At 39.7% G+C, this 27,449-nt stretch overlaps 1 protein-coding gene across 5 annotated transcripts; it reads left to right on the forward strand.

Annotated features, from left to right (window-relative positions):
- The first annotated feature begins 21,709 nt into the window (after positions 1-21,709).
- On the forward strand, positions 21,710-24,978 carry Arl4a (ADP ribosylation factor like GTPase 4A). Of its 5 annotated transcripts, XM_017796960.2 has the most exons (3): positions 22,941-23,054; positions 23,461-23,781; positions 24,293-24,978. In XM_017796960.2, exons 2-3 carry the CDS (start codon positions 23,550-23,552, stop codon positions 24,661-24,663), a joined length of 603 nt encoding a protein of 200 aa, XP_017652449.1. In that variant the 5' UTR covers positions 22,941-23,054; positions 23,461-23,549; the 3' UTR covers positions 24,664-24,978. The 5 variants fall into 5 exon arrangements, with proteins under 5 accessions (XP_008826566.1, XP_008826565.1, XP_008826567.1 ...); XM_008828344.2 differs by lacking the exons at positions 22,941-23,054; positions 24,293-24,978 and adding an exon at positions 21,710-22,538 and having other exon boundaries at positions 23,461-24,250; XM_008828343.2 differs by lacking the exons at positions 22,941-23,054; positions 24,293-24,978 and adding an exon at positions 21,710-22,538 and having other exon boundaries at positions 23,464-24,250.
- Positions 24,979-27,449: the final 2,471 nt, after the last annotated feature.

Genomic DNA, 27,449 nt, shown 5'->3' on the forward strand with positions numbered 1-27,449 from the left:
TTCTTTCTTTCTTTCTTTCTTTCTTTTTTTCTTATATTTTATTATTTTTATGTGTATGTGTATATTGCCTGCATGTAGGTAAGTGAACCCGTGTTATGCAATACCTGCAGAGGACAGAAGAGATTGCCGGATCCCCTGGAACTGGAGCTACAGACAGTTGTTAGCTACCATGTTGGTGGTGGGATTTGAACCTGGGTCTTCTGCAAGAATAGCCAGTGTTTTTAACCACTGAGCCATCTCTCCAGCCCCTCTTGTTTCTTTCTTTCTTTATATGGGGCTTTTTGCTACTCTAACATTTCCTGCTCTGAAGAGGTAACCCTAAAATCTTTTAGGGATTACATAAAAGCTCCCAAATACTTTTGATATTTTTGGCCTTTGGAAGAGAGTATGTTGCTTAGAGGCCCAAGGACATTTTGACTTTTAGCCAAGAAACTGCCTACTTTTCACCAAGAAACTGGGTCTTTTTATCCTAACTGCCTAGCCAATTCCTACCTCCTATTCTTATCACACCACCCTCTGAAGAGGTTACCCAAATTGCCTATAGGGAATCAGGATGCAGACTGCTCTCGCTTCTTTCATGCTGAAAAGGGACACAAGGTGAGGCAACTGGGATGCCCCTTCAGTAGGTCTATCTAAAAGACTCCCAAATTGCATAACTCTTATCTGTAGGGAGAAAAGAAAGTCCTTGACTGGTGCCTAGGAGATGTGAAGAAGTAAAGGCAAGAATAGTTAGTGATACAAGTTCTAGACAGGGAACCAGAAAAAAGTTAGAACAGGGCAAATTTCCAATGTTCATATCAGAGTCCTTTGGAATTTCTTGACAAGAGCTTCCAAAAGCATCCCTCTATTGGGTTCAACCCACTATTCTAAAATGATGGCTAAATTTATTTTCTCCCCCTATCTAGAAGTCTTTGAGAGGGAACTGACAATGATTCTAGCCACTCCAACAGCTATCAAAGTGCCTGAAAACAAATCCTGAGTCCATCACTCTCGAGTCCAGCCTTGGCGGACAAAAGAAAAATGAGGGGAGATGATATTTAATCAATAGAGGCCAGAGAACAAACTTGGAGTTAGACCCAGGCAGGAGTGCCAAGCACAAAGCTCTTGAAATGGAAGCATATCTGAGGTCAAGGATTGGAGTCTATGGAAGCAAGGAGATTGTGCAAGGCTTTCTCTTGTCACCCATGGAGAAAATAGAATTCATCCTAAGGAGAACCCCCTGAAAAGTAATTTCCCAAAGTCCTGGGTGCTTGGGTGTCATCAGCAGCTGCTGGAGACAGCAGCATTGCAGTGGAAGCACTGTGACTGGAAGGACCAGTGGGCAGCACTGCCCTGCTGACACCCTGGGGTCTGAAACCCTGGGGTGGCCACAGATAGTACCAGCAGCTGCAGCTGCTTGTTGGTGGACTGATGAACCCCATCCTTTGTAAACACAGAAGTTGGTAGGGAGAAGGGATCAAAAGGATTTACAAAAGCAGTTAGAAAGGGTCAGTCAAGGAGTTGTTTTGATTTGATACCCAAGGCAAATATGGCTCAATGAGATTTCTATAACACACGCAAAATCAGCACAAACGGAAAACACCAAACAATCTACTTATAAAAGAACACACAGGAGATTAAAGAAAATGGTTTTGGAGAATGTTACATTGTCCTATGATACTGGATCATCTCAAAATTCAGATATATATAATTCTTCATAGAAATTAACCTCTGGGATTTGAAGTGCAGCTTTGTAAGCCTAAACATACAAACACCTCATAATTACTTTTTCTATTATTTTTATTTTTTAATATAAAACAATTGGTTTATTTCTTTTTTCTTGTAGATTTTTGGGATTAGAAAACCAAAACAAATACATTTAATCTTCAGATACTATTGCAGACCCTTCCTTGTCCCATATAATATAAAATGCTCTGTTCTGTGTAAAATTTATGACTCGAAATCAACTAAACACACATAAACACACATCACACACATATACATATATACACATGACATACATACATATAGGCAAAACATACATGTGAGCTGGAGAGATGGCTCAGTGGTTAGAAGCACTGGTTGCTCTTCCAGGAGCCCTGGGTCTGATTCTCAGCAACCACATAGTGGCCAGTAAGTGTGACTCCAGTTTCAGGGGATCCAACACCCTCTTCTGGCCTCTGTAGGCTTTGCATAACATGGGTGCACTTACATGCATGCAGGTAAAGCACACACACACACACACACACACACACACACACACACAAACCGCTCATACATATAAAATAAAAATAATTTTAAAAAGACGAAGGAAGGAAGGAAGGAAGGAAGGAAGGAAGGAAGGAAGGAAGGAAGGAAGGAAAGAAGGAGTTGGGGCTCTGGACTAGAAAGGTGACTCTGGTTAGGAGCACTGGCTATTCTTGTAGAGGACCTGTGTTCAGTTCCCATCACTCACATGGTGGCTAACAACTGTCTGTAACTGCTCGTCTAAGAGATCTGATGCCATCTTCTGGCCTCTGCCAGTATTGCACAACATAGATGCACTACATACATGTAGGCAAGACACTCATAAAGATAAATAAATCCAAAAAAAGTTAATGACATTAAAAGCTGATTCTTCAAGGGGATGTGATGCCTTCTTCTGGCCTTTGCAGGCTTTGCACTTACTACATGTAGACAAAACACACATTAAGAAAAAAAAGCTAGAATTCTAGATAGTTGGCATATCAAGTTAAGACTAATGTAATGAAAAGTTGATAAATCTTCCTATATTGTGTCAATTCTACCTCTGGCCTAAAAATCTGTTTCTAAAGTAGAAAATAAATGGTGGTGGGGGAGAATAGAGACAGCATTTCATCTTCCTAACCTTTGTGAAATTGCTGTTCTTTTTTCCAACTTGGCAATTCTATAAACTCAGGTTAAAAGAAATGCCATATGCTGGGTTCACAGAAGTCTGCTGTTGTCTGAATAATTATGGGAGCACTGATGGAAAATCAGAAGTGTTGGGAGGACAGCTGTGGAGACAAGAGAATTATTTCAGCTGAGTTTAACCAAACCTCAAGTATTCCAACTAATGACCAAATTTAATATGATAACTCTGAATCTTCCTTCCTTCCTTTCTCTCTTTCCTTCTCTCCCTCCCCTCCCTCCTCTCCTCTCCCTACAGCCTTTTCTGCCTTCCTTCTTCCCTTCCTGTCTCTTCTTTCTTTGTTTAGGAGTGGCATTTTTCTATTCTTGATCACAGGCTATCTGTGGATTTTCTATAACTGAGCATCTAGTACGGACATTGCTAGATTGATGATGCTCACAAGAGGTTCTCAGTGAGGGTCAGACAACAGGTCTCTAATGGTATAGGTCTGAACAAGGAAAGTCACTGTGTTGAGATTCTGACTTTCAAATACAGAAGTGCTTCCAAAAAGGTCCTGCTTTATAAGGCCAAACATTATTTTACATGAACGTTTTCTGAGAGCACCAGAGGGGACACACACACACACACACATACACACACGCACACACACACTCACACAGTATAGAGGAAGTCATAAGTATAAATGTTCAACTACTCAGAAACTTTCAGAAAAGAAGAAGTGATAGGAAAAGCTCAATGACTGAGTGGAATGAATAAAACAATAATGACGGTGAGGGTGAGGCAATGGTGAAGAAAGCTGAATGCCAGATGTTACTGTTGTTTGAATAAAGCTGCGCTCAGTGACTTATGTATTCATAGAGGTGAGGAGTAAAAGCTACGGCAAAAAACACTCATGCCAAAGTTAATTAAAACCCCTCCCCCAAACTCTACCTCATAAAATATCTAGTCATTTTTAGTATTTAGTATTCCTACTTTTTTTTTTCTATTTATTTTGTTTTAAAACAGGGTCTTAAGTATCCCATGTTGGCCTCAACCTCACTGTATAGCCTGAGGATGACCCTGAACTTCTTATCCTTCAGCCCTTACCTCCCTGGGTGCTGAGATCGCAGGTGTGTGCTACCACACCCGGTTCATGTGCTGCTGTGATTCAAACTCAGGCCTTCATGTGTGCTAGGCAAGCACTCCAACTGAGTTACATCCTCAGTCCACTATTCCCACTTTTTCTGTCTACCAAAAGTAGTTCCCTGGTACCAGATACATAAGGAATTTAGATTTTATTGAACAGTCTAGAAAGTAGAAGGTAGAAATTTAGAGATGTGTTCATTGTAGCATTGAAAAATGACTGAGTGTCACTGGACCCACAAGGAGTAAAGATGCAGAAGGTATTTAGTGTTTTTATTGATTGCTAACTGTGCTGATAAGCAGTCAAAATATTTTAAAAACATCTAATATCTAAGCTGAAAACATTTTGTGTGAAACCTGGAAGATAAAAACTTTCTAAATATTATGTTGTGCTATTTTTCCCAAGGTAAAATGAAAAAATAATCAAGAGAACAACGAAATCTATTAATGTGATATCTACATTTGCTAAATGGTCTCCATTTCCTCCTCTGTTTTGCCTTTTAGTAATAGGAACTCCACTTGCACAGCTTAGTATATCTTCATCTTCTAAGCCTTATCAATTAAAGGTGTGGCCACCCCCTGAATTCTAACAAATAGCTTGGGAGCAGGATTGAGCTACTAGGGCAGAGTTCATGTCACTTCCTTAAGAAGAAAGCTGCTTGCCTGCACTCATCTGTTGGCTCTCTACTCTGGACCAACGAAAGCTTGAAGCTTGAAGCTCGGAGACAGAAGCTCCAAGTAGCAGGTGGTGGAGCTTCCTTTCGTTTATGATTGGATCTGCTCATTTGAGGACGATATTAGGACCACTGCATTTTGAAACCCCTCCCACCCCACCCCCTTTTTGAATAGATCATCTTGTACTCTAATATGAAAACTGGTACCAAATAGGGTTTTTCACAAAAATGTTTTGGTCGTGTTTCAATGGTCGACTTGCTGAGAGACCCTAAACTAGTACTGAAGGCTGTGTAAGGAGACAGAAAGCAGGAAGGGAGAGGGAAAACTGATCTTCTATAGAGCAAGCAGATTTATTAGACTGTAAACCTGAGAGGCTAAGCCTCCATGGCCTTGGATCAGAGGATGTGGGCACCTCTGGAGGGAGAGTGCAACCTCTCTCACAGTCTGGGGAGGGGGTGGGGGGGTAGGCAGGGTGGGTGGTGAAAAATTCTTCCCTTTGGAAGGGGGAAAGAGTTGGGGTAGGAAATGTGTTATTTCTGGCAGGTGCAGGATGGGTTACTCCATTAGAAGAAGGGTCAGTCATGCAGGACTCTGGTCCAGGAAGTGCCCTGTGATTGAATTGAGTCATATCAGAGAAGCCAGTCGCGGGTGGGTTGCTGCCTTCTGGGAAGGTAGCTAGAGGGCAGCGACCATGTGAGAAGCATTCAGAACGTAGTATTTCTTCATCAGGCTAGGAGTTCAGTAATCTCTCTTATACGTTAAAAAAAAAAAAAAAGTCAAGTAAAACTTTTACGGGCAGTAATCAAGAAGGCAGGTTATATTTTTCCTGGAAAGAGATCAGGAAATTCAGGTTACTAATGAGAATGGACTATGCCTTACTGCTTTTAGACGTGAGCTACAAATCAGGGATGGGGTGGGAGGGATTAAGGAGTTAAATACAGAGATGAAAAGGGCTCTAAAGCAGCTCTATTCTCAGCAGGTGGCATGCAATCTGAATTGACTGAGGGATTAGTGGCTAGGAAAAGCCACCTGTGTCTGTAAACAAACTAACAGTAGATAAAGTTGTCACTCAGGACCTTGCTCAAGGGCTTTCCAGAAGGGTGAGTCAAGGCAGATACTAAGTCAGATTAAGGGTATTCTTTTCACACTGAGTGTAGCTGCTATTAGCTCAAAAGAGAGAGGTTGATAGCACTGTCAGAGTTATCCAGACAAAGCCTTTGGCTGCGGCTCTTTCACCCGAGATTCCCTGGAACCAAACAGACCAAAAGTCTGCTGTTTTTGAGTATATTATTTTGCCAAAGAAATTGAATGCCTGGTCTACAAGTGCTTGTGATTATTTGATCATTGAAGACGTCGTCGACAGCTGAATCCTGAATCTGCTGAGAAACCATGTTGCGTTCTGCTCAGAACACATAATTCCTTGTCCTTGCCCACATCTAAAATGGAAAAGAGATAGGCTTTCCAACATGTGCCACATACGTGACCCAGAGGACCATAGAAAGGGAAGAATTTCCAAAGCCAAAAGCCCAGAAGACCAGAAAGACAATGGAAGGGGATTTTCAGCAGGAACGGAGCCAAATTCATCAACTTACTGTTATCAGAGGAGACTGGAATTTCTGCCCAGCAAGGTTTCAGCATTGTGACAGACATGTGGCTCTGTGTATTTCTCATGCTTCCTTTTCTGACTAGTGATTTGCATATAGTTCACAGAAAAGAATAAAGGGGCCCAATAAATAGTGAAACATTTTGCTAAGGTGTTCATAATTATAGTAAAACAGAAGAATCATACTTTGTCTATCAGATTAGCAAATATTAACATATGAAAACACTAGTAGTCATGAGAGGGGCTACCAGTACACTGTGAATGGGTGTTTAGAACAGTCAAGCTCCTTTACTCTGTGCACAGCACTGTTTCTGTTTAAACATCTACCCAGAACATTATAGAACTATGAAATATTTGTGGTAACCTAAAACCAAAGGCATTAGACTGAGTACCTACAGAGAGAGATGTAGGTGTTCCCAGGAAAGCTAATGTATTCCCAAGCAAGCTAATGTGTTGGTGTTTCTTTAAAGTGATATATTGACATATTTGTGTAATACTTAACCAGAGGGAAAGAAGGTGATAAGTTCCAGAAGCATACTGTCAGCAGATTAGGAAAGTGCATGGTTCAACTCAGTCCTATGGAAATCGTGCAATTACCTCTGTCTGTCAGAGCCACTTAGAGACCAACTGCATTGAATCAAGCACAGTGCTTGGCAATGTCATGTCACGCCTCAAGTAGTTGATCAAATAATTTTCCCATCCTCTATTTCTTCCATCATATTTCTATGTTACATTTTGAATAATGTTTTAGTCTCTGGCAATGGTTAGAGACTCACCATAAGTTAAAACACTAAGGACCTCCCCACCTGGCTCATCATTCGGGCAATGCAGTGGCTCTCATAGTCATTCTCCAAAGTTCTCCACACAGTGAACCTATCATGACCCTACCTCATACGTTGCAAGATCCTTGGTACATTCCTAAACTCTTGACGTTTACTGAACATTATGTATGCTTTTTCCTACATGCCTTGCAGCACTGCCACTTAGTACCAGAGTCAGTCTGCCCTTCTGTGTTTCATAGCCTGTGCCTTGTTAGCATCGCTATTATGCTTAGCAGCATTAGTATGCAAAATAAAGATTTGAACTTAAGCAGAGCAAAGCCTCAATAGCCAATTTGATAACTGGGATGGCTATAAAGTGACCAATGAGCAGGGAGTATATACAGCTAGGTAATTGCAACAGAGGGATGACAAATGTCCCCAGCCAGAGTAAGACTGCAAGAGATTGTTTCTCTACGTAATATTTCTGGGCTGTGGCTGGCCACAGGTGACTAAAATCATGCATAGCAAAACCAGATGAGGGAAAGCTGCTGTGGTGTTATGTAGAGTGGTTTAAGCTACTATAGCCAAAATAAGTTGAAACATCTGAATTCACAGGAAAAATTCAGAATATTTTAAACCTAATTCCTTTGAATGGGGTTTCAATTTTCAAAACTATGCCTGGCAGGGCTGGAGAGATGGCTCTGAGGTTGAGAGCACTGGCTGTTCTTACAGAAGACCTGGGTTCAAATCCCAGCACCCACACGGTGGCTAACAACTGCCTGTAACTCCAGTTCCAGGGGATTCAATGCCCTCTTCTGTCCTCCTCAGGCATTACACGATACAGGTGCACTTACAAAAATGCAGGCAAAACACGCATATACACAAAATAAAAATACTAAATAAAAATATTAAAAACAGCTATGCCTGGCATTTGTAGTTGATCTTTTGCTCCAGTTTGCTCTTTTTTTTTTTTTTTTTTTTTGGCTAAAACAACCCAAAAAGAAAGGCCAGAGAGAAGGCTCAGAGGTTACAGACACTTGCTATCAAGCCTGTTAACCTGAGTTGAATCAAATCCTGCAGGTTGTCCTTGGACTTCCACACACATTCTATCACACACACACACACACACATGCACATGCACACGCACATGCACACACAAAATTAAAAAAAAATAATTTTCCCTAAGAAATTATCCTGTGTGGCTGTCACAATAGAATTAGCAAATATTAACACTTTCTGAATCTTAATTTTTAATTTGTATGTTGACTTAAATATTTTTGGTAAAACACTGTAAGTAATTTTCCTGGATTTTGACCCTTGGTTCTAGTCAAAAGTTAGGATTTCTATATTAAATTATTCATATGTGTCTTTCGAGAATGATTAGCAAAAGCTACAGAATTCTGTGCTCTGAAACATTAGGCTTGAGAAACATCCACAGACTCTCAGGCTTCTGCAGAGTATAACATGAAATCACTAAGAAAAATTTCTAAGTTTTATCAGTATTCACTACTGTTTTCCCTAATGTAATAATGACACAGTTAGCCCAGTCCCTGAACATATTTTCTTCATCTTCAGGCATAGCGGGTTGCCAAATAACTTTGTTAAATCTTTGGTTAGACTCTTTGATGTTGCAGCTGTGTAATTTTTATGATTTGGAAAAAATGATCTGTGAGATGAAAAGGCAATAGGACATATTGAATGTGCAACTTACAGTCACCTAGCACATGCTAATTATTTCCCTGTCAGAACACTGCTCCTCAGATCACCAGATATCTTAATCTAAAAATTCAGTGAGATCTATTAAAGCCTGGCTGTCTTTTCCCTTTGAAGTAAGAAACTGTAATGAATTCAGTAAAAATTTTAGTTATTATAAGTACAACATGAAAAAGAGTCTATATATCTATTCTGAGAGGGTGTGTTGGAAAATTATCATCTTCTATCTGTATAAATGTGCTAGATTTAAATATCCTTCTATCTGGACAAGCGTACAAATCTTTTAAAAGAACTATTTTTTTTTCTCCCACAAACTGATTAGTTTTGAGATTTCTATTATTTTTTCTTTTTTAGACTAGTTCACTGGTTTTTTTTCTCTGTTTACACAACTTTATAATCAAATTTAGAACACTTTTATCACCCTAAAAAGAAACTTCATCCCCATTGACAATCACTTTTCAATTTCCCCCAACTTCTCACCACCAGCTACAGGTAATCATGAATATATTTTGTGCCTTAGGTTGGGGATGTAACTCAGTGGGAGAGTGCTTACCATGTGCAAGGCCATAGGTTTGAGCCCTAGACCTGCAAAAACAAAAACAAACCATGTGAGCATGTGAGCGTGTGTGTGTGTGTGTGTGTGTGTGTGTGTCTGTCTGTCTGTCTGTCTCTGGATTTTTTTATATTGCTATTTCATATGGATTCATATATTTGATCTTTTTGAATGACTTCTCTCATTTAGCATATTTTCAAGGTTTATCCATGCTATAGCATAGTGTGTTTTTTTTTTTTTTTTTTTTCCTGTTAATAATCTCTTTGTATGGAGACACCATACATATGTGGTGGTTCCGGGGATTAAGCACAGTCTTACGCATGCTAGGCAAATGCTTTACCACTGAAGTAGATCTGAGTCTTTGGGCTATTATGAACGCACTGTGAACATTTATATTCCGAGTTTTTGTGTAGACATGTGTCTTCATTTTTCTGGAGTATATCTGGGTATGAAATTGCTCAATTATATATAAGTCTATGTACTCTTTTGAGAACTTACACAGTGTTTTCCAATGTGGCTGAATCATTTTATATTCCCATTAGCTGTTATATGTGATTTTTAATGTAAAAATAAATATATAGTCATAGAATTTGGAAGTACTATATTTAATAATATAATACTAAGTAAAATCTAGACAAATGCAACTTTTAGCATGTGTTAACTGTCCAAAGGAAGGGGTTTGATGATTATATCATTTCCATACCTGCATATAATATCCATGGGATTTTTCTGTTTGTTTGCTTTCTCTTTCTTTCTTTCTTTCTTTCTTTCTTTCTTTCTTTCTTTCTCTTTCTTTCTTTCTTTCTTTCTTTCCTTCTTTCTTTTTCTTTGATACAGGGTCTCCCTGTATAGCCCTAGTTGGCCTGAAACTCACTATGTAGACCAGGCTGGCCTCGATCTCACAGAGATCCACCTGCCTCTGCCTCTGCCTCCCAAGTGCTGGAATTAAAGGCATTTTCCACCATGTCCACCATATCCATAGGCTTTCTTAAGGTTTGGAAACAATAATAAACAATTGAAATTTTAAACAACTGTATTTTAGAAGCCTGTTTTAAAAGGCCGAAGGTGTGGTTCAGTGGTAGCACATTTAGCTAACATGTGTAAAGTTATGGGTTCAGTCCTCAGCAACATGTAATGTTTGGCTGAAGACAGTATTCTTATTACTGCCCATTCCTCTATACTTCACCATTGTACTCAGTAACTTAATAAACTTTTCTTTCTAAAATAAGAGAAGCCCGATTTTAATATTAATCTCTTCAAATGGGAAAATTGTTTCCTTGTTTTTCTACATCTATTTTGTAAACATAGAACTTTTATGTGAACCTCAAAAGATAGAATTGCATTGTTCCTTTGAATTCCACATTACAAGCTAATCTAATGCTCCACTTTACCTCCCACTAAATACGAGGCAAGTCCACTTAGTAACAGCAAAATTATTAACAATGCCCATCAGCAATGTTTTCTATTTTAAAATAAAATATATAAAATTATTTTCCAGGTGTACTTATCACATAAATATAAGCAAACTAAAATAAATATAAATCTCTTCTTAGATATTTAAAATATACTTTAAATTGATCTAAAATGATCCCCAGCAGATTTTCCAATACTCACACATTCTGATATCTGTAGTCATCCAAGATATTTTGCTGGTTCCCTAGAACTTTCTGAATACTATTATTTTAGACTACTATAAATTTTTTTTTCCAGGGCTGGCAAAATGACTCATCAGGTAAAAGCCTTTACCATGAAGTCCAAGGACCCACACAAAGGTGGAAGGAGAGAACTGACTCCACACAACTGTCTTCTGATCTCCACATATGTGCTGTGGTGCCTCTTTCCACATCATACAAACACACACACACACACACACACACACACACACACACACACATAACAACAACAACACAATAAATTGGGCCAGTGAGATGGCCTAGCTGGTTAAAGGCACTTGCTGCCAAGTCCGACAACCTAAGTTCAAGCCTCAGAACCCACATAGTAGAAGGAGAAAACTGACTCCTGTAAGTGTCCTTTCACTTCCAGACACACACATACACACACATGCACACACACACACACACACACACACACACACACACACACACACTACATAAATAAATGTAATAAAATTATTTAGAAGGTTTTTTTTTTCCAATATGGGACAAAAATAGGAGAAATGAGTTCCATTTTGTGATCTATCCTATAAACCATTCTTTACATAGCAGGATTTCAACTTAATTATTGTTCATTTCTTAATCATGCAGCATACAACTCCATTTTAATATTTCATATTCTCCTGAGACATACCTTTGTCTCTTACTTGGTATTCAGAGTATACTAGAGAAAAGTGTAACTGCAAAAATATTGAAATGCTTAAGAACTAGGCTTTGCACATTTCTGATGTCTTAACATAGGATTTATAATAAAAATAATTTTTTTCAATCTATTAGGCTGAAATTTTAGGTTCTTGAAGCATATTGACTGTCTAACTACCCAGCACACTTTCAATTTATATCTTAGAGAGTATTATTCTAAAGAAAATTGAAGACCCCTATGTTTAATGATCACATGGAACACTGAAATAATCTCCATATTCTATTCATGTTGCCTTTAAATAGAAGACAACGGGGTGGTTCTCACCATAAGTCATTTCTGTTTTGTGTATTTTAGACTTCATTTTGCTGACTTCATCTGGATGCCTTAAGACAAAGTGCTTTTACATTTAGAAGGCCTTCATTTTGCAGCTCAATAGATTCTAAACTGTCAGTCATTGATTCTTAAATATTACTGTTTGTGATAAATGAAGCTTAAGGTGGGATTATTGTGCTGAAAAGAAAGAATGGATTTTTAAAGCTAGAAAGTGTTTTTCTTCCGTATTTGGTGTGCTACCTCATCTGCTACAGTAGAAACTTTCTAGAAGAATCATGTTTGTTGGCTCACAGTGTGCAGCTCTGCAATGTACTTCTCAGTGCAAATCAGCATGTGGATGTGGGCAGAGCTCTTACCTAGAGTCAGTGACCCTGGGTAAGTAAATCACTTTGTCACAGAGCCTCAGTTCCTTCAATTATGACCAGTTCCTTCAATTATGACATAGGTCACATGGATCTTGCTTTTCTTACAGGTCAGTCTCAAGAATAATTGATGGGGGCTGGAGAAATGGCTCAGTGGTTGGGAGCACTAGCTGCTCTTGAAGAAGACCTGGGTTCAAATCTCAACACCCACATGGCAGCTAAACAACCATTCATAACTCCAGTTCCAGGGGATATGGTGCCCTCTTCTGTCCTCTGCAGGTGCTGCATGACACAAGTGCACTTACATACATGCAGACATCACATTCATAAAAAATTTTTAAGAATAAAATTTTTTAAAAATTTAAAAGAGAATTGATAAATGTGGAAAAATCACTTCTTTTCAAATAACTTTGCAAACTGCTTTGTTCAACAGAAATTTTTATGGAAATTTTACCAAATGTCAAATTTATGTCACAGCTCATTAAATTATTTGCATTTTTATCTCTTTCTTCACTAGACGATCAGAAATTATGTTGCATCTATGTTTAGTTTACCTGTTTTGCACTAAAAAAAAAAACAACAAAAAGCAAAAAACAATAGCTTCTGGAGTAGTGTTTAAATTCTAATTGCTAATGACTAAAATGTGGTTAAGATCTGTGATCTTCAGGAGACCTAAAACAAAAAGCAATCATGTATTAATAAACATCAACAATTAATAGTCTCATTCACTAGCAACTTCCTTCTATGACTCCAAAACAACCCAGTGAGGAAGATGAGGCACAAAGACACGAAGGCAATTTGTTCATTGACTCATTATAAAAGTATGTACTAAACACCATCAGTTGCCAAGGTTTAGAACTGGTGACAGGTCCTGTGATAACTAATGTTCTCTTCAAGTCTTCCTTTGCCTCTGTGCAGCCTAAAGAGGGCAGCATATTACCATTTCTCACTTAGGTCTTCCTTGACAGCTTGTTCAGCTTTCACGGCACAGATTTCTATGCCAGGTGAGCCCTGATTCAGTAAGCCCTGTTTACCTACCATTTCATAGCTGTGATGTCAGTGCTGTGGAAACTAGATGCTTCTCCATCCTCAGCCTCTGCTGTAAGCCCTCTGTTCATTGTGTGGACAAAGATCAATATCATACACACTGGTCTGGACTATGTGCACAGTAAACAAACACTCTGCCATAGCAAACACATCTGCCCCTGTCACCGCTTTCTCAGATCTCTCCCAATAATCAAAGAACTATATAGAGCAACATGATTGTTTTAAATGTCTAAGACCATGAAAAATAGGTTTTACTCCAAGTTTCTGTCTCTCTTTTTCTTCAGCAATGTCACCTTCCATCTGTGCCAGTGGCTGGAAATTTATCTTGCACCAACTTCTGTTCTCAACTTCAGTCAATATTTTCAAGCTACTTCTTAATTTTTTATTCGTTAGCAATTTCATACATGTGTCTATAATGACGTTTATTTTTACCCCATTCCCCCCTCTTATTCCCCCTCTGTTTTCTGCTGTAATCATTCTTCTTCTCAGGTCTATTGTGTGTGTGTGTGTGTGTGTGTGTGTGTGTGTGTGTGTGTGTGGATTGTAACCACAGAGAGAGAGAGAGAGAGAGAGAGAGAGAGAGAGAGAGAGAGATTTTAATTAGGATTGCTTGCATAAGCATAGGTGGGAATTCATTTACTGGCACATAGGCAATTTATCAGTAGCTATGCCACTGAAGAAAGTCACACCCTTTCCCCTCAGCCACCATTAATGTCAGTAGTCTCTCAGGGAGGAGTGGAGCCTCATAAGCCCTTCCTGCTTCCATGATGAAATGTTGATGGACTAGATCTTGTGCAGGTAACCACAGTTGCTATCAGTTCATGCTCAGAAGATGTCTTTTTGCAACACAGCTCCCCATCATCTGGCTCTTCTATTCTTTCCACCCTTCTTCCATGATGTTCCCTGAGCCTTGGAGAGGGTGATACAGAGAGCTTATTTTGGGTTAAGTATGCCACCATCCTTTCTTCTCAGCACTCTGAGTAGTAAACCATCATCCATTGCAATAAAAAGTTTCTCTGATGAAGACTGAGAGTAGCACAGATCCATGGATGTAAGTGTGAGCAGTTAGAAGGCAGATTGACCACATGTCTATTTAGCAAAGTCACAGTAGTGGGCTCCCCACCCCACCCCCAGGGCCTATGTTCTCCCCAGCCACTGGCTCTTGAACATGACTACAACACAAGACCTGTGGATCAGGTCTTATAGCCAATCAGAAAGTGGTTGGTTACCCCCATAACATTCACACCACTATTGCATCAATGGGCACATATTGCCAGTCTAGTTGTTATGGTAGCTCACACAGGTCACAGCTAGGTAAGCCTGTTGACTTTTTTCCAGTTACTTTTTATTTCCTTTCTTTCTAAAGGTCTTACCCCTATGTGATCTGACTCAATAGGTGTAGGTGGGAAAACTATAAAGTCCTTTGATGATTACATGAGCTATAACCTTAAGCAACCCTGAGTTTTCAGAGGATACATTAAAACAAACACTTCAATAAAAATAAGATTTGAAACTACAGTTTTAGTCAGAAAAATTGTTTCTTTACTTTTAGAAAATAGCAGTGAGTGTGGATACAGAATATAAAACCAAGCAAATCTAGCCTTGATTTCAAACAGATTATTGTTCTTCTGTATTCCCACCATGAGAACTCTCAATAATAGTGGAATTCTTAATATACCTTACCTGTTTATGAATTACAGATACAAGAGGCACAAAACAGAGATGTTACCCAAGAAAACTGTTTTTATTTTATTGTCTGATGCTACCCTCCAACTGCTGTTTTTTTGCTATTATATCCTCGGGATAGCATTACAGTAAGTTGCAATTTGTATGATTAAATAAAAATGCATCACTTGATTATGCAACCATGGTATATCTCTCTAATTTGTAACTTTTTTGCTCTAACAGAAATGACTGTTAAAAAAATCACCCTCACCAGATGATTCTAACAGCATTATGAAAATAACTGTGTTAGATGGATCTATATGTGAACTCTGTACTTCTGCCATCTCTAACCCATATGCTGTTCCAGAGTTGAATCATCTCTACCATACTGACTCTACCTTCTCTGATTCTTTTTTGCTGCTGGCTCCAACTCTGATCTAAGAATTTTGTGATTCTTCTCTTACCTTAGATAGCTAATATATTTCTAGGACCTGTCAATATTCTCTCCAAATTATTAAACTTCCTTTCAAAAGAAAAAAAAATCATTGGAGACCATTCATTCTGTGAGTGGTAGGAGCCACCTTCTGAGCTTGGGGTTTAGAAAGATCATCATGTTGGGATCAAAAGATAAATAAGTAGGCAGTATTTTCCTTTTGGGGGATCTCATCTCATGATAAGTATTCCATCACCATGGGAACTTAATTTATAAACTGACTTCTGCTTCCAAACACTTGTGACAATGGAAGTACATGATGAGACTTCAATGGAACTCTTCCTGAGACCTATTTTTCAATCATTATTGTTTTGGTATGTAACCAGTATAATTGTCATATGCTATGGACAAAGATCTTTGTAGAGACTGCCATAGTTCTGACACAAATGAAGAGTGAATTAACATCCAGAGGAAGTTCACTATGCTGGGAAGACAGGGTGGGGAGGGACTTTTGGATTTACTTACAAAAGGTTTGGGAACTAGACTTTCCTCTCACCTCTGTCCAAAATCTGATGCTAAGTCTGTGTCACCATCAGGACCTTCCTTCTCTTATATAGTTTCCCACTTGAGGGGCCCTTCTCTGCTGCATATATCCTTTGAGAAGAAGATGGAGATCACAGTCTATTCAGGAAACTAAAGGTTACAACATCCTATGGATGGAGTAGAGGAATGAGGGGGCGAAGAGAGTGAAAGGGACTGGCAGATATTAGGTTTTAAAGCAAACCAAGAAACTGTATCCAAAGGCCTACAATTATGGCTTACAACTTCCTGAAGATATGGAGGATACCTTAGGGGTATGGAAGTCGATCCTACAAACATGGTGTATCTTTGTGGAAGCAAATAAGGGGTTACATGGTTGTCTTGTTCCCAATTTTAGAAATGCTTTGAGTTTGCCCCCATTTATTATACAGGGGTTTTGTCCTTTATTAGTTTGAGGTATTCTTTCTATTCCTAGTCTTTTCAGGGATTTTATCAAGAAGGGATGCTGGGTTTTGCTAGCATGTACCAAGACGATCCTGTGATTTCTGTTCTTGAGCCCATTTATGTGATGTATTACATTGGTTTATTTACTTATGTTGAATCATTGCTGTATCGCTGGGATAAAGCTAACTTGATCATGGTGAATGATCTTTCTGATGGGTTCTTGAATTCTGTTTCCAAATATTTGATTCAGAACATCATCTACATTCTCTTAATGTCAAGGGCTCATATGTGTCTGCTATATGTAACACTCATTCTTGAAATGACTGTTTAGCACAACCATATACAACTGAAGCACTCCCTCTTTGTCAGGTACACAATAAAGAGATTCGATCATTACACATTCTCTAGTAGACTTATGTCACAACAGTTTGGAATGTTAAGTAAAATGAAACATGTTGAAATTAATGAAACAGTATATAGAAATATTCAAACACTGTTAAAAATTCTTACCAATTTATCTTTAAAGATTTATTTTTATTTTATGTACATGAATGTTTAGCCTGCATGCATGTAAGTGTACCACATGCATGTCTGAAGCTTGCAGAAGCCAGAAGAGGGCACTGGATCCCCTGGGACTGGAGTTAAGGATGGGTGTTAGTCACCATATAGGTTGGGAACTGAACTCAGGTCCTCTGGAAGAGCAGCACACACCCTTAACCATTGTGTAATCTCTCCAGCTCCTTAACATATCTTAATGATATGAGTTCTGTGGAGCTCATTTGTATATATAAATATATATACACATATAGTTAAAAATATATATAATACATATTTCTCCTAGAGCAGAACTACCTGTTAAGTAATTTTATTAGGACAACGTTGAAAGATTATGGCCTAAAATCCTAAAGAAAATAATGAAGGCAGGAATGACAGCACATATTTGTGATCTTAGTACTCAGGAGGTAGAGACAGCAATCAGGAGTTTAAGGCTATCATCAGCTACATGATAAATTTGAGGTTAGCCTGGGCTATGAGAGACCCTCAAAAAAGTTTTAAGAACTTAATAGGAAATAATTTTGTTACATTTCTCTTAAACCCATTTTACTTGATAACTCGCTTTTTAAAATCAGCAGGATTGAGAAAATGGTAGACAATACTCATGTGTAGTCCTCAGTCTTTGGGAAATAAACTGAGGAAATTTGGTTAACAGTTATCAGAATAGGTAAGCAACAATCAAATACTTCTAGCTTTAATGACAAATAAAGTAGTACACTTTACAAAGCAGGAAGGTCTAGAGTCCATCCTGGAGGAACTGGCTCTCAGAAGCAGACTCAGAACATGAGAGGGCCAGAAATGTGACAGTGTGAACTGCAGGGGTAATTATGAAGGGTGAGAGGTGATTGGGTTTGGACATGTGTGTCAATAGGAATTGCTTGATGTGTTGTGATGTATGAGGATGTCTCCCAGATGACTTTTCTGAGAAAATAGGTAAACTGAGTTGTCAATCAGTGAAATGAGGGCTACTGAGTCTGCTCAGCAGGTTTGCAGACTATTGGAGATACTTATCCGAGATTCAGTTGTGAGTTCAGAAGTGTAGACTGGAGACAAATTTAAGACAATACAGGGGATTACATCTCTAGTACTTGATGAAGTTACCTAAGGGGAACGTACAGATGAAGACTTAAGGCCTGAGCTTTTGAGTACTACAAGATGAAAACTTGTAACAAAGAGGATTTAATGTTCTTGATAGAAGATACATGTATAAAACATAAAAAGGTCAGTACAGCACTGACTATTGAAATAGAATATAACATACAATGTTAATTAAAACTGGAAGAATCCAGATTCAATTATTCTGATGCTTTGCCTGACTGGACTGGACAGTTCCAAAACAGGAGTCAGAAAGGTGGCCTTCTGTGTGTTGTGGGATGATGTGTTTCTATCACTGGGCCTCTTGGCACTGGGGCCTGGTCTCAGGTGTGGAGAAGCATGTGAAGACCCTCTTGATGGAGACAATTTGCCCTGTGATTTCAGCAAGACAGTCCTTGAAGCTGCCATGGAAGTTCATAGAGAGGTGTGGACTTGTGGATATTGGGATTCCTTATTTAAGGATCATTCTAAGTAAATTTTGGGTTGTACTCCCTTCTAACATATTCTTCCTATAGTCTTGATTAAAAAAAGACAGCCCTGGCCTTATACTGAGGTGGATTAAATAAATTAATACTGTGGAGTGTAGTAGATAAAAGACAAGACTCAGAATCCAGTCAAGGAGACAAATCCATACTCCACTATCTATTTAAAAATTCATTTAGAAGGCCAACTAACAAGTTCAGGTAACGTGTGTGTGTGTGTGTGTGTGTGTGTGTGTGTGTGTCCGTGTACGCATGCACACACACACTATTTGTAGAAGATACAGGCACAAAATGCAAAAAGGTCAGGCCAGAGCTGGATGGCTGAAGTAAAATACAATACACAACGTTAGTTAAAACTGAACCTGGGCTCCTCTATTCTGACACCTTATTAGAAACAGGAAGAACAAGAAACGGATTAAAGGGAAATAGTGGCTAATTATAAGTAGAACAGGAAAGAAATTTCTAAATGATTCTGAGATTTATGCTTGGGACTGTTGAATGAATTACCAGCAACCAAATGAGGGCCTAAAACAGTCAGTGTTTCAGTTCTTAGTGCCCTTAGAAAAAAAAAGAAGCCCCAGAGAAAACTCCTATCCCATCTATAGAGGGCTAAGGCAGGTAAGTGGTGTCTGTCAGGAAACAAGGCCTTATTAGACACCCAGCCTCCCTGCACCCTGGTCTTGGAGTTCCCAGTCTCCAAAGCAGTGAAAAAAAAAAAGCTCTATGGTTTGTAAACTACCTATTTTCCATATTTTGTTACAGCAGCCAAAGAGATGAAAACAGATGATGATTAGGTTTTCAACATGTTGGGAATTTGGCAGACAGGTTCAAGATGCTGACAAAAATGTAGCCTAGCTAAATAAAATCCTGAATGACACTGGCACACTTATTTAGGAAAAAACATGTATCCATTTTCTTCTATCACTTGAGACTGGTGAAAATTCCTTTTTTAGCACATTATTTCCCCCCCTGGGGAGTTAGAATTTGGTTTTTTGGATGTGCTTGAATATTTTTTAACTTTGTCGGTTTTTGCTTCCACCTGCAATTCTGTCTCCCTCCCATCTGACCATTTCTCTTAATATCCATCTTTAAAAATAATCACATTTATGTCTCAGGCAAAGTTTGTGGAAGCACAGGGATTCATACTAATTTCTGTTTTAGAGCTCTGAAACTCTACTGAATGTCATGGTAATTATGTACTCATGTGTACTAAAAGATCCTTTGAATCAGTTTCTTCAGAAGCCAGTCCTTGTATTAACCTGGATCTTCAACTTAGGAAATTTCAATAAACATGAATTTAAACAGGAGTAGAAACCTTACAAAAGTCAGGAGGAATATGTAACTTTCAGTATGTACTTTTAGTATTATGTTGTACATTATGAAAGAATACTACTACAAGCATTAGAAATTATGAGTTCTGGAATGCAACTTGAAAATGGAGCAAGGTCAATTCCTCAGAAGAGTTATTTGCAAAGAGAAAACTTACCTATTTCTTTAGAAGTTGCTCAAGATGTTTATTAATTAATCCGTCTTCTGATGGTTCCAATTTGGGAGGTTTGATATGGGGTCCAGGGATGGATATATTTACAACTACTCCTAGGTAATTCTCATTATGAGCCAAGTCTGGAAAATCATACTAAAAGCAGAGGTGCTCTGAGCCCCTAGTGTCTGAGTAAATTTTTCATGGTGTCTGGGGCTAAAAGAAATACTGCATTTATTAAAACAGGGCCAAACTTATTAGCTGTAGTTGCTAATATAGTCCAACAGATGTCAGTGTTTCCTTCAAAATTAAAATACCTCACAGAACCCCTAGAAACTTCCTAAGGCACCCCAGCAACAGTTTCTAAGCAGTTTCAAATCAAAGAGCATTTTCCTGGCACGGCATCTAAATAAAATATCTGAATAGGCTTTGTGCAGCAGAGTGGTGAGTGGGTTTCATGAATTTCATGTCTTTAATCATTTGTTGCTGTTTTTATATGGTTATTACTGCTTACAGAATAAGCATACTGAACATTTATCTGTAAGGAGGTAGAGGGCAAATGTTTTAAGCTTTGTGGGGGCACAGATGGTTTATATTGCATATTCTTTCTTTTCTGTTGCAGCTCTTTAAAACATGTGAAACATCCTAACCTCCTGAATTTGACCTATGGGCTGTAGTTTGCAACTCTGTTGTAGTTCAAAGCCTAGAGTAAAACACTGATGTGCTGTAGTTTGGTTCCAGTGATTTCTACAAGGCTGGAGTCAGTTTTTCAGATCTCATCTTTTTCTGCTTCTAGAAAGACTGAAAAAAAATGCAACTTGACAAAGAACGTTTCAAGGGCCTACTTAATTTCAGAGCTATTATCAACAGGTCTGTGGTAGAACTTTCTTGCTCTAAATTATTTAAGAATTTTTAAGTAATTTCAGTTTAATACAGAATTCCCAAGGAATTTAACATTTTCTCACTTTTTGGGCTAATTTACTATAAATGGCTAATGAAATTCTGTATTTATAACAGAACAATCTTTAGCTTATACTAACTACATTCAATAACTTGATAGAATATGCCATTTGAGATTTCTAGCTCTATTTCTTCCAAAATTAACGATGCTGTCTTAAAACTATCCATTGTGTTTATTTCTGAGGTTTTACGTCAGCTTTTGAGACAGGATCTCTCTGTTGTCCTGGCTGGTCTGGAACTCACTCTCTAGACCAGGCTGGCTTCAAACTCAGAGATCTGCCTGCCTTGGCCTCCCAGGTGCTGGGATTAAAGGTATCACCACATCTGACTCATTTTTTACATTTTTTTATTTTTTTAAACCAACATAACAAATTCAAACCTTTCTATGCTACTCATAAAAGAAATATCACTGGCAATGTGGTCTTGAGAAAACCAAAAAACTTCTTGGGGAAACTACAATCTATATTTTAAAAATTGTATTTAAAGGTGCACCATTACAGTCTTCCAAATTAAAATACCCTAGGGGCTATATCAAAACCTGTTTGTTCAAGGCAGGCGTGGTGGTGCACGCCTTTAATCCCAGCCTGGCCTACTAGTTTCAGTGCAGCGGTGGCTACCGGGACACACTAACAACAAACAAAAAACAAAGAACCACCAAGAAACCCACGCACAAAAAACAAAACACATGTTCCTTGAAGCTTTTCTAAAACTTTAATGCCCTTTTCATTAAATTGATCGCTGGTCACATATCGTAACTGATTCATGAATGGAAAAAAGACAATTTTGCTTTCTATCATTAAACACACTGAATAGTGACTACTAGTTCAATAAACTGCCACGAATTTGTGGAATTAGGACACAAATTCAGTGAGAACCACCCCACTGAAAACATTATGGTTTTAGGTCTAGTAGTGGTCCAGCTTCATCATTAGTTTTTGTTGGGCCAGCAGAAACATTTACATTTCAGAGCGATTTCCTAGGCTGTAGATTGGGTACTTGTAGCAGTCCCTGCCTACCGGGTGGCAGTAGGACTCCGGTGGGAGGGAGCGTTCGTTTGGCTGGCAAAAGGCCGGCCGTTACCCTACGGGCCAGCCCGAGCTGCTGTGGGCGGCTACAGAGGCTCCTCCGCGTCACCCCGTTACATAAGGGGCCAGCCCGTCCGGTGTCCTGGGCCAGCTCCGACCCGCCGTCTCCAGGAGGCCGCCCTCGGGTGACTGGAGAGGCGGCGCTGTCTGCCCGCTGACACCCAGCAGCGGCCAAAGACCACGGAGACCAAAGAGCAAGGAGACCGAAGCCCCGCCCGCAGCCCGCGCCGGGCGGTTCGAGCGTGACCTTGTTTGGGCGTTGCTAGGAGACGCGGCTCCCGCGCGCCCCCGACTGGCCCACGCTGCGCGAGGGGCGGGGCCGCGGCCGGGTGGCTGAGCTGCAGAACACCGTTAGCAGGTCTGCCGCGCGGTGTCCGCGGCCCGGCCGCCGTCAGGCCACGCCGTTGTCGGGGTACGGCCTTCCCGGCGGCTGAGAACGGCGGAGGCGACAGAGGGCGGCCGTCAGGTGAGCGGGTTCAGGGAGCGCGGCGGCGGCTACGCCCTGGAGGGGAAGACCGCCGGGGACGCGGGTCTGGCGGTAGTGGCTGAGGAACCGGCGCGGCCGGATTGAGGCGCGGGCGGCGGCTTCGAGCCCCGGATGTGAAGCCGCCGTTGCTGCAGGTGCATGGGGTTGGGGCGGTGGACCTGCGCCTCCCCTGCGGGCCGCCCGCCTCCCTCCCGGAGCGCCCCGCTTCCAACAGGTGGTGCCGGTGCCCCGGGAGCCAGCAGTGCGCGGCCGCCCTGGGAGCGGCGGGCACCCTCGCCCTTTAGGGCGCCGTGGCGGGAGTGGCTTGGCCGCCGAGAGCGGTGACCAATGGGATCGGGGAGCCTGGGTGGGCCGTGAGATGGGCGTGGCCAGAGGCGTAGGCCAGGGTTTCCAGTGCTGCCGCGGCCAGAGCTGCGCCGGGACCTGGGCTGGGAGGATAGGGCCGCGTTCGCCTGCCAATGCTTCCTCATCGGAGTCCGCGCTCCATCCGGCAAGGTGAGAGCGTTTGTGCTGGGGAGGGCCCGGGAGCGCTGTTCTTGGGTGTGCGGTGAAGCATGCGGGCTTCGATTTTCCAGCCTTGTACGAATTTTCTACCAAGAAAAGGCACCCAGTTACGGTGACTTGGACCAGATACTAGTGACTCGGTTGTCTTTAGAATGAGCTTTTGGGGTTCGAGTGGAGGAAAGTACATATTACATATTACCGCAATTAAAGTGAATCCAAGCCTTTCGGTGACAACTATTCCACTGCTTGTTTTGGATTGCGCATTTCAGGGCACATCGGGTGTGTTTACTTAAAGCAAGTTTTGTTAAGTTCCTCATATTGCTTATTTTTAGTAAAAATAGAGAAATGCCATTTTAAGTACTGTTTCACAGTAATAACTTATTCATTTCCTCCTCAGCAGTCTTGTAGCTTGATCACCCAAGAAGAGAAATTCTAAAAGCAGTTTACAAGAAACGTTTGAACTGGGGACACCATTTGCAGCTGGAAATGGGGAATGGACTGTCAGACCAGACTTCCATCCTGTCCAGCCTGCCGTCCTTTCAGTCCTTTCACATTGTTATTCTGGGATTGGACTGCGCAGGAAAGACAACTGTCTTATACAGGTTGCAGTTCAATGAATTTGTAAATACCGTACCTACCAAAGGATTTAACACAGAGAAAATTAAGGTAACCTTGGGCAACTCCAAAACAGTCACTTTTCACTTCTGGGATGTAGGTGGTCAAGAGAAACTAAGGCCACTGTGGAAGTCGTACACCAGATGCACAGATGGCATTGTCTTCGTGGTGGACTCTGTTGATGTCGAGAGGATGGAGGAAGCCAAAACTGAACTTCATAAAATAACTAGGATATCAGAAAATCAGGGAGTCCCGGTGCTTATAGTTGCTAACAAACAGGACCTGAGGAACTCACTGTCTCTCTCAGAAATTGAGAAATTGTTAGCAATGGGTGAACTGAGCTCGTCCACGCCTTGGCATTTGCAGCCCACCTGTGCAATCATAGGAGATGGACTAAAAGAAGGACTTGAGAAACTACATGATATGATAATTAAAAGAAGAAAAATGTTGCGGCAACAGAAAAAGAAGAGATGAGAGCAGTACTGTTCATGTCAGTGTGGAGTAGGTTTGCCCTGGTCTGATTTTGACAAGCGGAAGAGTGTCTACAGCCTGGTTTGCCTGTTTGCCCTCCTGGATGCCCAAAACAGTCACTTTTCACTTCTGGGATGTAGGTGGTCAAGAGAAACTAAGGCCACTGTGGAAGTCGTACACCAGATGCACAGATGGCATTGTCTTCGTGGTGGACTCTGTTGATGTCGAGAGGATGGAGGAAGCCAAAACTGAACTTCATAAAATAACTAGGATATCAGAAAATCAGGGAGTCCCGGTGCTTATAGTTGCTAACAAACAGGACCTGAGGAACTCACTGTCTCTCTCAGAAATTGAGAAATTGTTAGCAATGGGTGAACTGAGCTCGTCCACGCCTTGGCATTTGCAGCCCACCTGTGCAATCATAGGAGATGGACTAAAAGAAGGACTTGAGAAACTACATGATATGATAATTAAAAGAAGAAAAATGTTGCGGCAACAGAAAAAGAAGAGATGAGAGCAGTACTGTTCATGTCAGTGTGGAGTAGGTTTGCCCTGGTCTGATTTTGACAAGCGGAAGAGTGTCTACAGCCTGGTTTGCTTGTCTGCCCTCCTGGATGCTATTAAAGCTTTGTTTTGTTGAACAGTCAGATGCCCAACTCTGTTGCCTTGTGGAAGATGAGTACATGCAATGCTTCTTAAAGTGGTCTCCCTAACCCACAGATCTTTTGGTACTTCCATTTTGAGAAGCCAAGAAAGGATAGTAATTGACCAGAAAACAGTTTTGTGGAAATTTGATCTGAAGTTAGTGAAATAAAACTTTTGAAGAGTGTGTGCCTAGTATTTTGTGCTTATATCTTTTGGGGGGAAGCCTTTGCAAAGAAATTGCAAACAAGGCTTTCTATGTTAACATAAAATGCTAATGAATGGAAATGTTAAGGTAGATTAATATGTATATTAATCACACAGTGTTAAATTTATCACAACTGGGACAAGGAAGAAGTGTTTGCCTTTTTCTTTTTTTAGGTTTTTAGCCAGATGATTTTTGACATTTTCCAGAATCAATTCAATGCTATCTCTTAATTCTAGACAATGTTTAGTTAAGTTGGTCTAACTTTAGTAAAAATAAGACATCGGGTATATTCAAGTGCATGGGTTAGTTTTCTTGACAAGCATGTTTTGATGTGTAGTCTTTTTAGAAATAGCTATGCATCTTTCTGCACAAGTTTAAATCAACTTTTTGGGAACTTAGGGCTATGATAGAAATAGTTCATTTTCAGAAGCACTGTCACTTGAAGAAGCTGAAAATTACTTGACGTAGGTAATAAATATGGGCACATTGACTTAAATGCATATACTTGGATATATATATATATATGGATTTATGGAGGAAGTGACAGTGAATTCAACCAAGAGTGTTATAATAAATGATCTTTTAAATATCCTAGTTAAATGATACTTGTTTTATTAATAACTGGCTGAAAACAGATGGGGTTTTTCATATATTTTTGTAGCATTTTGGGAGGAATGAAAGCTTTATAAAACAACACCTGATGCACCGTGGAATGAAAATCTATGTGTTCTGAGCTTTAATTTTTTGTTGTTGTTTACCAACTGAAAGGTATTGCCAGAGCTGTCTATCCCTGATTGTAGGAAGCAGTGGTACAGTACTGTAGAAAGGATTAGGAGCTTAGACTATGCAGGGGAAAGTAGCAAGGCTGTGTCATGAAAGTTAGCTGGTGCTGTTTCTATTATAATTAAATTACATGGAGGGAAGACATTTAATTCGTTATCTCCAGGAAGAGACTTATTTCTAGTAATCATATATTAGTAAATCAGCATACTTCCTGTGTATGAAGCCAAAAGTTGTTTGTTCCTAAATCACAAAAAGAAATGTACTTTGCTAGCAGGGCTTGTTTTTGAGGCTTTTGTGGTGGTTCCCCCCGCAGTGGCACAACTGAATTTTTGGAACTGTTTCTTTGATTCTTGTTCTACACAAAATGAAGAAGGTTCCTGTGGTGCTTTCATGTCAAAAGTACCTGCACTGGCGATAGTCTCTCAGAATGTTTGTACGACTGGGGACATTGATTACCAATGAACTACTTGAGGCATTAGGAGAACAGTGTTTGAGTTTATTTGTATTTCCACTTCTGCAGCTTTTAATTAAATGTGTACAAATAACAATAACTTACCAGCTGGGCTATTTGATTCTATAGTAGTTTAGATTTTTTTTTTTTTTTTTAGTGAGGTTTCCATAGAAGGGAGCCATGATGGGATAATAAAACTTGTCTTCCTCAAATCTAAATCACTTTAGATTTTTCACTCTGCCTCCCCCTCAGCCCCCATACTTTGCTATATAAAGTAGTGCCATGTAAACTATCTGCATATTGACCCTTATTTTGTAACCCTATAATTGTATCCGCAAATCCGTGCTGTCCAAGTTTTTCAGATTTAATGAACAGCAAAATGAACAATGCATAAGCTTTGATTTTGATAAATAAACTATTTTCAACTATCAAATTAAAAATTTCCAGTTTGGTAAGTTTAAATTCTCCGTGACCTAGTATAGCTATTAATAACACAGGTTAATCTCAAATCAGAAAGTGTTTAGGCAATGCTTTGGATTAGGTTTTTGTCTTGTTTTGTTTTTAACTTAAGATACCCTTTTCCAAAGCACATTTGTCTTATTGCAGGGTCAGGGATAAACCCAGGATCCCATGTGTATGTGAGGCAAGCACTCTACCACTGAGCTACTTCCCCAGAACTAAAGCAGATTTCTGAAATAATTGTTTTTGAAATGTCTTGGTTTCATACAAAATATTGATTGGGTTAAACGTTTTAAATTCAAATTACTACTACTGAAGAACATAGTTTGAAAATACCCTTTGATAATTTAGAGACTTCAATATCCAAAACTATGCTAAAATAGATTATAGATGTTACAGTTTAGCTAGGGAAGATTCAGTAATAATCACAGTAAAATGAGTTAACTCCTTACTGGAGGACAAGAAGGACAGTGTTAGTATTATGTATATAGAAAGTGAATTGCTAGTCTTGGATGAAAGATGGCTTAACAACAGGATGAAGGGCAGAGATTTAGAGTGTTTTTTTAGGAGTTGGGAACATAGGGTATGGTAGATGCTTACCTATCATGTACAAAGCTCTGAGTTCAATTCCTGAAAAAAAAAAAAAAAAAAACACTTAGAGGAGTGGGCTTTTTTTTTTTCTGTGTAAGGCATTTGTTATTAAAAGAGTTTGATTATTCATCATGACCTTGAAGGAAAAAGTCTCATCATTAATACA

Source organism: Nannospalax galili, unplaced genomic scaffold (genome assembly GCF_000622305.1).
Source record: "Nannospalax galili isolate Female #2095 unplaced genomic scaffold, S.galili_v1.0 scaffold452, whole genome shotgun sequence".
NCBI classification, from domain to species: Eukaryota; Metazoa; Chordata; class Mammalia; order Rodentia; family Spalacidae; genus Nannospalax; species Nannospalax galili.